At 52.8% G+C, this 11,606-nt stretch overlaps 1 protein-coding gene across 9 annotated transcripts in view; it reads left to right on the plus strand.

The window, feature by feature from the left end:
• The window catches only part of ADGRD1 (adhesion G protein-coupled receptor D1), a 187,129-nt gene that overhangs the window by 54,501 nt on the left and 121,022 nt on the right, over window positions 1–11,606 (plus strand). For all 9 annotated transcript variants that reach the window (XR_635296.4, XM_009182071.4, XM_021923159.2 and 6 more), the window contains one exon: window positions 5,883–6,024. Coding sequence is in view for 8 of the 9 variants with exons in the window: in XM_009182071.4 (XP_009180335.1) it covers window positions 5,883–6,024 (142 nt within the window). In the remaining variant the exon portion in view is untranslated. The remainder of the gene's footprint in view (window positions 1–5,882; window positions 6,025–11,606) is intronic.

The raw sequence follows: 11,606 nt of genomic DNA on the forward strand, positions 1-11,606 counted from the left end.
GATGAGAAGCAGGTTAGTGCAGCCAGCATGCGGGCAGTGTGTGTATGTGCACGCGTATGCCGGGTTTCTGCCAGCCTGCAGTGGACTTCCCTCCGTCTTTGCCTTTTATTGTGCGCTGTCATCCTCATACATCCGCAGTGTGTCGTGAGGATGAAAGGATGCTTTGGTGCCGTAGTGTCCTTTAATTTCCTCTCCAGGGACGAGGGTGAGGGTCTAAGTCAGTGTGTGAGTCTCAGTGCACAAAAGGTGGGGCCTAGGCCGGAAGGAACTTCTGTCTCCACAGCCAGCCCCCAGGCAGACCATTCCAGGGCTCGTGTGATGACTGCGGGGACGACATCTGACTACCCACGGCCCGGTGGGGGCTTAGCTGCTTCCTGCCAGGCTAAGCCCCCTAGGCTCCTTTGAGTCTGTGCCCCTAGGCTCCTTTGAGTCTCACTCGCTGCCTGGCCCCGTAATAATGGAGACTGTTCCGCTTTCATGGTGCTGTGGCTGGGCCTGGCCAGCACCCGGACGGCCGGTTCCTCCAGGTGGATGGGGCTGAGACTGGCCTGCTCCCACTCCTCCTGTGAAGATGGAAGCCACAGCCCACAGAGGGAAGGGCCTCTCCCCAGGCTGTGAGGGACTCGTAGGTGCTCGAGAAAGATGAGTGGGGGGCGGACCTGGCTCAGTGTGTGTCCTTAGTCACTATAGAGTAACACAGAGCATGGATGGAACCAGTAGGTCACAGTTCTGCAGCCCTCAGTGCAGTGACTGACCCAGGCAGAAGCCATCAGTGGATGTGCACGCCAGTGGGAGCAGGGTTGCGGGGACAGGACCTCACGGACCTGCAGAGTCCTTGCTGTCACCAGGTAGGAGGCTGCCTGGTAATGGGGATGTCTGCCGCACCCCTGCAGCCAGGTGGCCACACTCAACATTATCGATGTGGGACACGTTGTGGGCCCGTGTCTCTTGCTGTCACGTCATAGGGAGACATCCGTGCCTCCTATGGCATACTCCTGTCATGCATGGTCTGACGCCCCTCACGAGGAAGCAGGTAGACACACCTGAACTAAGGGATGTTGTGTGCTGCTGTGGTTTGGATTGCAAGGGAGAAGAAGTTGGGCAGTTCCAGGTTGGGGGAGACGAAAGAGGTTCGAGCCTGAGCTAATGCACGTTCCTAGGTTGAGAGAAGTGGAGTTCTGGAGGACGTGAGTGATGGTGCGGGGTGTGTGCAGTTGATTCTGGGCTGTGCATTAGAGCATCTTGTGGGGTCCTCGTTAAAGTTCTGAGTGTGATCATTGTATGATGGTTATGTAGGAGGCAGTCTCCATTTTTAGGAGACACGTGGTAGAGATGGAGTATGTTGTGATGCCTGCAACAGACCGCTAGTGCTTCAGCAGAAAGGAAACGTGCATGTGTGCATGTATGTGTGTGGTGTGTGTGTGCACACAGATGTATGTGCTTGTGTGGTGTATGTGCGTTATGTGTGCACATATGTGCATGTGTGTTGTGTGTGCTGTGGGCATGCAAATGCGTGTGTATGCATTTGTGTGTTGTATGTGTGTACATGTGCGTGTGTGTGTACGTGTGTGGTATGTGTGTATGCCTGCATGTGCGTGGTGTGTGTGTGTCAAGTGTGAGCGTGACCATGCCGGATAAAGTGAACATGGCAGATGATAAGAGCTGAGAGTGTAGGTGAAGCATATTCGTTGCACTGTTTTCTGGCAAATTTCCTGCAGGTCTGGCTATTTAACAGTCCATAGCTGTGTGGTTCCTGGCATGGGCAGGAATCGTGGCTGTTGCAGTCCTTTCTGAAAGGCCCTGGCTGCAGTACTGCTCAAAACAGAGAACGTCGTCACCCGGGCAGCATCGGCGCTGAGGAAGTCGCCTGTTACCCTCGGTGCTCTCTCCTTCTGCCGTTTGCGTCAGTCAGGAGCTCAGGTCTCCTTCAATAGTTCACCGTCACCCAAGATCACACTCACAGATGCCACCATGTGCCGCCTTGTTCGCAAGATTTGGAGTTTCCTTCACACTGTGTTCCCAGGGTGGCGTGGAATTCTCGTGCCGAGGGAGGGTGAGAAGCAGCGTGTGATGGATGGGTGAGGGGACTCCTCGAGCACACACAATCACGTGTTATCAAGTAGTTCCTTTACGCTGGAATATGTTCATTTGTGATGTTTGTTCACTCCCCGATGTGACATGGTAACTGTGGGGACTTGATAATTCTCCAAATAACCTAGTAACAGCCCTTTTTCTTACTCCACTTGTTCTGACTTCTTTGGGTTGAGTTCCCGAGCCGGTCTCCTGCACATGCTGGGAAGGCTCTGTGTCTCCTCGTAGATTTCAGCGCTCCTCTGAAGCCTCCCATAACTTTAAGTCCCCGCTTTGTGTAACTGAAGGTGGAGCAGGCTTGTGGCTTTGGCTCAGATGTACTGCACGGGGTGAAGGCCACAGAGCCTGACTGTCAGTGGGGCTCCGTGGGGCCAGCTAGTAACTTGGGGCACATTGAAGGAAGGAGGATTTGCAAAGGTGCGATCAGGAGTGGAGAGCTCTGGGGGACAGCACGGTCACGGGCCAGGAGCAAGAATGGGGGCGCACTGCTTCCCCCAGGGCCAGCCAGGCAGGGGAGAGCACCATGCCCGGGCAGAGATGGAGGGGTCCCCGGGCAGTAACTGTGCCCTGGTGGGCTGGGGGAAGTGAGACTTCTGGCCCCACTGTTCACTCTGACGCCCTCTGACCTCCTTCTGGGGCTTCCCTTTTGCTGAGCACATGAAGGCAGAGAGCCCAGAGCCTGGCTGATGGGCATAGGATGGGGCCGGTGGAGACAGGGTATGAGGGGCAGAGGAAGAGCCAGCACCGCCCCACCCCACCCTGCCCCACCTCACCCCTGCCCCACCCTGCCCCACCTCACCCCTGCCCCCACCTTTACCAGAGGAAAATGCTCCTAAGGAGGCGTCTGGCCCCATTCTCATCTTGACTTGGCCGACGTCTGGCGTCGCACTGATTACCAAACTGGCCCTGGTGGAGGCGGAGGCTGCGAGTTCTCAGAGCGGAATCTAGGAAACCGCTCCAGATTTGCTTTCATATCATTTGTGTTCATAGAAGGTTCTCACTTAATGTTTTCCTTATGTTTTTCCCAAGAAATTGATCTAGGTCATCGCTCCCTGCCTGTGCGTAGGTTCACCCACTCACTCCCTCACTCCCTCACTCACATGTGTGCTGAGCACTCACTGTGTCAGGCGTGGTTCCGGGAGCTGGGGAGAGCAGTGACCCAAATGGGAAAGCGTCCGGGCCCCGAGGGAACTTCTGCTCTGGGAGGGAGATGACGACCCTTGGTTGCACCATCAGGAAATGTCCACGCAGGGAAAGCCGAGGGACGAATCATGCTGCGTGTTTAGGGCCCGAAGCCCACAGCTGTGACTTTCTGCTGCTGGCTAATGGCACAGCCCTAAGTGTTGCTAGAAACGTGGTTTTCCCAGTGTGTTTGGTGGAATTGCACACGTGTTGAGTTCATGGAGCTCTGCAGAAAAGGCCGTGAGCATCGGGGCACTGGGCACAGGGAGTGAGAACCAGGCCCCTGGCCGAAGTGAACACACTGCACATCTTGGGGCCGTGGAGTCACGCGTGGGGCAGGGCCAACGTTCTGCTGAGTGAGTCAGGCTCGGCGCCGCGGGGCTCTGCCTTGGTCCCAGCAGCCTCGAGCCCACCCTCACTTTCTGCGGCAGGGACTGAGCCCACGCATGCCCAGTGGTGAATGTTCTCCGAAGGTGAACGTTGTTCCTCCGGGGAAACATCTGAGATATTACCTGGGTCTGCGGTTCTGCAGAGTGGAATGTTTATGTACGTTCTGTACATAAACACAGCTTGTATCTCTGGGGGACTAAAACTTTCTGGGCAAGTTTATTAGTAAAAAAAGTCTAAAAAGCCTCTTCAGAGGGGCTATAATGAAAAAAATGGTTGAGAAACATGGACCTAGGGTGATGCTTTCTTTTTGTTTGTTTTTTTTTTTAAGTTTGTGTTTTATTCCATGTGTGTTATCTGGACTTTGGGCTTGGATCAATAACATGGTCACAGAGAGGAATCGCCAGGTGGAGCAGTCGTGCCTGTTGTTACTCACAGGCCTGAGAATCGATGCCCCTGGTTTGCTCCAGACCGTGTGAACTGGTGACGATCCGTAGGAAGCAGCTTCTGCGGGAACGGACGGGTGTTCATTCTCTGTGGCACCATCTTTGTAAACACTTTGTATTTACAATTCCAGGAATAATTCTGTGTGCTTCTTGGAGGCCTGCTCTTTTTCAGGGATGTGTGTCAGGACACAGTGCAGAGGCTGGGGGTGAGGTAGGGCGTGCTGCTGCTCCGTGAGCCCCACTGCCCATCCCAGGCAGGGTCACTGAACATGGTGTTTGAATCTAGTTAGAAGGAAAAACAAGTTGAGGGAGGAAAAAGATGGTGCCCCCAGCTCCCAGGGCCCTGTGGGATGTCCCAAAGGTGGTTCAGTGGGCATCAAAACAGGGACCTGCAGGTTCCTCAGTCAGTCAGCACTTTGGATGGCAGACGGGGGAGGCACACAGGACCTAGGTGAGGCCCACACAGAAGCAGACGCTGGGTGACCGCAGGGGGCCCGGTGACAGCACGTCTCAGGCATCTTTGTGTAGTCACCCCAAATTCAAATTCGTGCAACAGATACTTGGTGACCTGCTGTGTGCCAGGCAGGGCTGGAATCAAATCAGGCAAATGGGCTGAGGGCACAAAATTAAAGGAGCCAGTCACCTTTGAGGGGGTCGTGCCCATTGTGAGCACCTTCTTAAATCTTGCCCTCCAGGTGCCTGGCTTCCCTTACCCTCCTCCTGGCCCTGAATATCTTTTCAAGCTCATAACCCCACGAGACAACCACTGTAGACATCAGTTAGGCTTCTTTAGGTTGCAAGGGACAGAAAACCCATCTTAAACAGTTATAGGCAAAAAGTTTATTGGATCACAAAAGCCGAGAGCTCCACAGGCAGCTGGCTTCAAGAGCAGCTTGATCCAGCGTCGCATTGATGTCACTGGGTTCCATCTCTCGGCAGTTCCCTTCTCAGTCTCCCTCCTCGTGATTGCAAGCAGCTCCCAGGGCCTCGTGCCTCCGGGCATGAGGAGAAGTCTGGCAGGGAGAATGAGGGTCTTTGAGCCTGCATTCTCCCCCTACCTCGCCTTGTGGCATCTCCTTGGATTTGACTGGATTGAGTGCCATTCCTAAATAGTCCCTGTGGCCTGAGGGCTGCAGTGCTCTGACTGATCCAGACCCAGATACCAGGGCTTCCTCCTGAGCCAAGATAAAGTCAACTCCAGGCTGTGTGTGCTCTGAGCGGGGAAGGGGATGGCCACCTAGAGGGAAATGCAGATGCTTTGATCAGGAAAACAATGAATGAATACTGGGTGGGCAAAACAGCAGATGGCCACTGCACCATCTTATAATCAGGGAAATTGACGTTCAGAAAGGGTGAGTTACCTGCCCAAGGTCACACAGCTGATTAAGTGGAATTGCTGAGATTCATGCCCTGTTGTTTTGAGCATTTCTGCTCGTCCACACTTCCTGGGCCATCTCCCTTTTCTTATAAACTTTTTGAGGTCAAGGGCTCTGTCTCACCTCTTGGTCCTAGTATCAGACCTTAAAGAGAGCAGGTACTGAAGACAACAATTCAAGGGACAGAGTCCAAACACAGAGTAATTGAACTCACCTGCAGGTACCAGGTTCACATCTTGAAGGAGAGCAGCTGGAGCTGAACGATAGAAATCAAAGTTCTATCCAAAGAAGATTTCCGTCTCAAGAGTTTCGGGTGGAACGCTGGCTCCCAGCCCGGATTCTAGCTGTGTGCTACTCCCCTGCATTTCCCATTTTGTAATGATTTCCATCTCTTCCCAAGGATCGCGGAGGCCATGCATCACCAGGACTGCCTGCTGTTCGCCACCAGCCACCTGATTTCCCTGGAGTTGACCCCGCCGCCCACCCTCTCTCAGAACCTATCGGGCTCTCCACTCATTACGGTCCACCTCAAGCACAGATTGGTGAGTGGTGGTGCCTTCACCCTTGTCACTGCCTTTGATCTGGTTTCACACTGAGGAATGTTGGGTTGTCTGTGTGCTTGCATAAAGAATCTCCAGAAGCCTTGGTGCTGGCCAGAACTGGAATCTTCCTCTCCTTGGAGCTCCTTTTCTTGGGCCTTCGTGTCTGAGCTGCAGTGGGAAGCCCTCACATAGTGCCTGGGCTGGCTGTGCAGTGTCCATGTTGGGGAAGAGGCCTCGAGGTGGCTCTCCTAGACGTCTGTGGAGCAATCACAGATCTTCCTCATTTATAACAAGTGTCCTTACTGGAGGAGGGGGGTACCTAGGCCATCGCAGTTACCGTGTGTTAGCCCTCAGCAAGATGCAGCACTGTGTTCTGTTAGAGAGAAACATGCTTCAGAGCTCGGGAAAAACCATTTTTACGCTTCAGGCATTGCATGATAAGCCGTTGGTCCTGATGCTTCATAACTGCTCTCCTCTCCACATGTCATTTGTTTTTTGCCAGTGAGTAGGACTGATAGAGACATTGGGGATACCCATGTGCTGCCGTTCTTTAGTAAAAGGCAAAAGATGTATACGATCTGAGGAGAAACCAGAGTATAATGCTGCCGTTCTTTAAAAAATGCATGCACTGTTCCCCATGCCAGGTTCGTGTCAGGAGGTAAGGTGCTGATGTGACACTCAAAAGCGTGAGATTTTTCAAAGCATTTATTAAAGAACTCACTGTGTTATTGGTCAGAATTAACACTAAAGGCATTTCCTGGCAGGATTTTCTATTTCATTCTGTTTCGCTCTGCTCTACGGCCAAGGCCGACTCTGTGTGCACACCTGGGTGGGAGCTCCTGCTCCTTTCCAGGGGTGACTGTGTTTCTGCCCCACCTGGGAGGAGCCCACACGCTTGTGCTGCTGGGTGAGCTGGGGCAGTCAAGAGATGGTGCTGGAGATGGAGATGGGAATGGAGATGGAGATGGGACTGGAGATGGAGCTGGAGATGGAGATGGGAATGGAGATGGAGAGGGACTGGGAGATGGAGATGGAGATGGAGATGGAGAGGGGACTGGAGATGGAGATGTCAATCGAATCGAAATCAAAGATCAGCGTCGAGCCAGCGATCGGATCGAAGTCGAAATCGGCGATCAGTCGAAAGATCGCGTCGAACTCGAATAAAATCACGTGATCCGAATCAGCGTCAAATAATCCGCGTCAGCTTTCCAGTCCGGGCGAGTTTTCGAAAAATCGAAATCGGCAGTTCCGTCAAAGAGCATCAGTTCCAGTCTCGAACGTCGAACCGAAAGAACGAAATCCGGGCGGATCAGCGTCGAAATCGGCGTTTCGAACAAAATCCGTCGGCAGGATTTCCGGTCGATCGAGATCGACATCGAATCGAAATCAAATCAGGATCCAGTCGAGCGAATCGATCGGCGTTTCGATCAATCCGTCAAATCAGGATCAGTCGGCGTCAATCAGATCAGTCGAATCGAACGTCGAGCAGTCAGTCGAACAATCAGACTCGTCAGGCGTCGACAGATCAAATCAAAATCGAAAAAGGATCCGAAGAATCCAGTCATAATCCAGGACTCGATCGAAGATCAGCAGATCGAAATCGAATCTGCGTCGAAAGATCGAAAATCGAAAATCGAAAATCGCGTCAGCGAGATCCGGCGTCGATCGAAATCGAAAAAGAGACTCCGGCGTCGAAATCGAAAATCAGCGTCGAAAACCGTCGAAAAGACCGAAGTCGAAATCCAGAACCGAAAGTCGAAAGAACAATCCGAAAATAGAGATCGCATCCGTCGAAATCAGAAATCACGTCGGCGAACCGAAATCGAGAATCAATCACGTCGAAGATCAGGCGAAAATCGAATCGAACGTCGAAGGTCCGAATCAGTCGAAAATCAGGTCCGTCGAAGTCGAAGATCGAACCAGTCAGGCGAGATCGAAAGATCCGAGATCTGCGTCGGCGTCCGAAATCGAAATCAGAGAACAATCGGCGAACCAGTCGAGGTCAGTCGTCGACCGAAAATGAAATCAGGTCGAACAGGCGAAGACGAAAGTCGAAATCGAAAAAAGCGTCGAAACCGTCGCGCAGATCAATCGAAAGAATCGAAAGACATCCGTCGAAAGATCGAGAACGTCGGCGTTTTCAGCGTCGAATCGAAATCGGCGAGACATCGAAAGATCGAGATCCGATCAGTCAGCGAGATCAGTCAATCAGTCGAAAGATCGAGTCCAGTCAGCGCAGGACTCGAACAGCGAAAAGTCGAAAAGGACTCGAGAATCGAATCGCAATCGCGTCGAAAAAGAACCGGTCGAATCGAAAAAGGACAAAGTCAGAAATCGTCGAAATCAGTCCGTCGGCAGAACCGTCGAAAATCGAAGAAATCGAAATCCGGAACTCAAAGTCGAAAATCGAAAATCGAAATCGAGGTCGGCAAAAAGAGACCAGTCCGGTCGAAAATCGCGCTCGAGGTCGGCGAAATCAGTCGAAATCGGAAATCCCGAATCGCGCGTCAGTCGAAATCGAAATCGAAGTCGTCAAATCAATGAAATGAAATCGAAATCGAAAGAACCAGTCGAGAATCGAAGAATCGAAGAATCAGAATCGAAGATCGAAGAACAGTCGTCGAGAATAAATCGAAATCGAAAGTGGTCGAAATCCGAAATCGAGTCGCGCTCGAAAATCCGAAGTCGAAATCCCGAAATCGAAATCGAACTCGAGGTCGAAATCGAAAATCGAGAATCAGAAATCGAGATCAGAGATCGAAAACCGAAAATCGAATCGAAGATCAGTGCGTCGAAATCCAGTGCAATCAAAGGCAAAATCCGGAAAATCAGAAACCGAAAAAGAAATCAATCAGCGAAAAGATCAAAATCGAAAATCAAAATCGAGATGGAGAGGGGACTGGAGTTGGAGATGGAGATGGAGATGGAGTTGGAGATGGAGATGGAGCTGGAGATGGAGATGGGAATGGAGATGGAGAGGGGACTGGAGATAAGACTGGTCACCTCAAGCTCCTTGCCCTTCCTCTCTGCACGTGACCAGCCATGAGCCTGTTTTCAGTGTGTCCCCTGCCTTGCTTCCTCCGCCCCTCCTTGGTGTACCTCTCCTTCCCAGTGCCTTCTCACCTGGACCAGCAGCCTCCTTGTGTTCTGTCTGCTCCATTCTCCCCACAGTTTACAGCTTTATTTTCAAACACACAGATCAGGTGATGCTACTCACCTATTCAAAGACCTTCTGGGACTCAAGGTTCCCGCAGGAGAATTTACACTCTCAGGCTGTTGGCGAATCTGTAGCAGACTCTTCCTGTCCGGCTTTCCATCTGCACCTCTGGCTCTCCTTCCAAGCCCAGCAGGCTGTCATTGCTGGTGCCGTTTCCTGTGCCTGGTTGGCCTCTCCCACACCTCTGCTGTCTGAGTTCACCCATCTCAGGAGGAGCCTTCTCTCCTCCAAGCCCTCTGCAGCCTGCACGGAAGGGAACCTTCCTCCTCGCCGTCTTTGTACTGTATTAGTACAGAGTCTCGGCACCCATGCTATAATCATTTATGCTGATCAGTAATCCCTTAAATGGCCTGCAGCTTCTCAGAGGCTGCCAGATCCAGCACGGAGCCCACTGCCCTTCCCCACCTGCCCGTACCGAGCCTTGGCACTGAGTGGAGGCTCAGGAGACGCTTGCTGAGTGAGTGCTGTGCTGGAGTCAGTGCCCTGTCTTGCAGTTGTGCAGTTGACATTTGTGTCTTCTCTTTGTATGGAGAGAATCCTGGTCCCCTGCACGGGCTGTCCCCTCTGCCATGACGTCAGTGAGGATGTGCTCCATGGGCTCCGCCTGTGTTTGGAAATGTGGCCGTGCCCTGCAGCAGAGACACTTGGAGCATCTTGGCTTGAGGGTAGGGCGGTGCTGCCCTGAGGTGTGTCAAGCCTGTAGTCAAGAGTCTGTAGCTGGGCGCAGTGGCTCTTGCCTGTAATCCCAGCACTTTGGGAGGCCAAGGTGGGTGGATCACCTGAGGTCAGGAGTTCGAGACCAGCCTGACCAACATGGTGAATTCCTGTCTCTATTAAAAATACAACAATCAGCCGGGCAGGGTGGCACGAGCCTGTAATCCCAGCTACTTGGGAGACTGAGGCAGGAGAATCACTTGAACCCGGGAGGCGTAGGTTGCAGTGAGCAGAGCTCACGCCAGTGCATTCCAGCCTGGGCAATAGAGTGAGACTTTGTCTCATTTAAAAAAAAAAAAGTCTGTAAAGGCAGGAGGCTTGTTCTGAAGGCCTCTGGAACCTCTGTGTGCTCTGAGGTTGAAGCTGTCCTCTTGAGTGAGGTGGGCACTGTGAATCACAGCCGACCACAGGGGCTGGGGGACGTTGAAGAGCAGGAATCACGGATCATCCCAGAAGGTGAGACGAGGGCAAGTGGAGAGGGGAGGGCATGGGCAGAGAGGGAGGCAGGAGATGAGAGCACAGTTTGAGTGCCAGGGCTGCAGGGGAGCCACACATCCAGTGAGGTTGAACAGGCGCACGTGCATATACATACATGCACATGCACATGCATACACATCCAGTCCACACACAGTCCACACTTGGTCCACACACACCAGTCCACACACAGTCCACACTCCAGTCCACACACAGTTCACACACACCCAGTCCACATACAGTCCACACACATGCAGTCCGCACACAGTCCACACACTCAGTCCACACACCCAGTCCACACACACAGTCCACACACAGTCCAAACACATATGGTCCACACACCCAGTCCACACACACAGTCAGTCCACACACTCAGTCCACACACACCCAGTCCACACACAGTCCACACACACTCAGTCCTGGTGATTCCATTCCGGTCCACCGATCCACCAGTCCATTCCTCCGTCCATTCCAGTCCACCTCCGGTCCATTCCGGTCCAGTCCAGTCCTCCAGTCCACTCAGATCCAGTCCAGTCCACTGATCAGGATCCTCACCGATCCACACACACCAGATCCATTCCTCCGGTCCACCTGATCCACCCCTGATCCCTTCCATTCCATTCCTGATCCATTCCAGTCCACTGATCCAGTCCAGTCCCTGATCCATCCACCCGATCCACAGTCCCTGATCCATTCCGACCCCCCTGGTCCAGTCCACCAGATCCCTTCAGTCCTTCCATTCCTTCCCTGATCCACCAGTCCACTCGATCCACATAATGATTCCACCAGGGAATCCACCTGGTCCATGCCTGATCCACCTGATCCACTGATCCAGTCCATTCAGTCCAGTCCTGATCCATGGTCCACTGATCCATTCAGTCCACCTGATCCACTTCCAGTGGGCCTGATCCATTCGTCCTTCCAGTCCACCTGATCCACCGATCTCCACCACCTGAATACCATTCCGATCCACCTGATCCATGTCAAACCTGAACCCTTCTTTCATTCCACTGTTCCTGATCCACTTCTTTCCCTCAGTCCTGATCCACCAGATCCACGGATCCACCAATTCCTTCTGGTCCACTCGAGATCCACAGATCCACCAGTCCACCTTCCACCTAGATCCATGTTTCCTCTTTCTTCAAACACCCAATTCACACACACCAGACACCCAGCA

The sequence above is a fragment of the Papio anubis genome, chromosome 9 (assembly GCF_008728515.1).
Source record: "Papio anubis isolate 15944 chromosome 9, Panubis1.0, whole genome shotgun sequence".
In the NCBI taxonomy this organism is placed as follows: domain Eukaryota; kingdom Metazoa; phylum Chordata; class Mammalia; order Primates; family Cercopithecidae; genus Papio; species Papio anubis.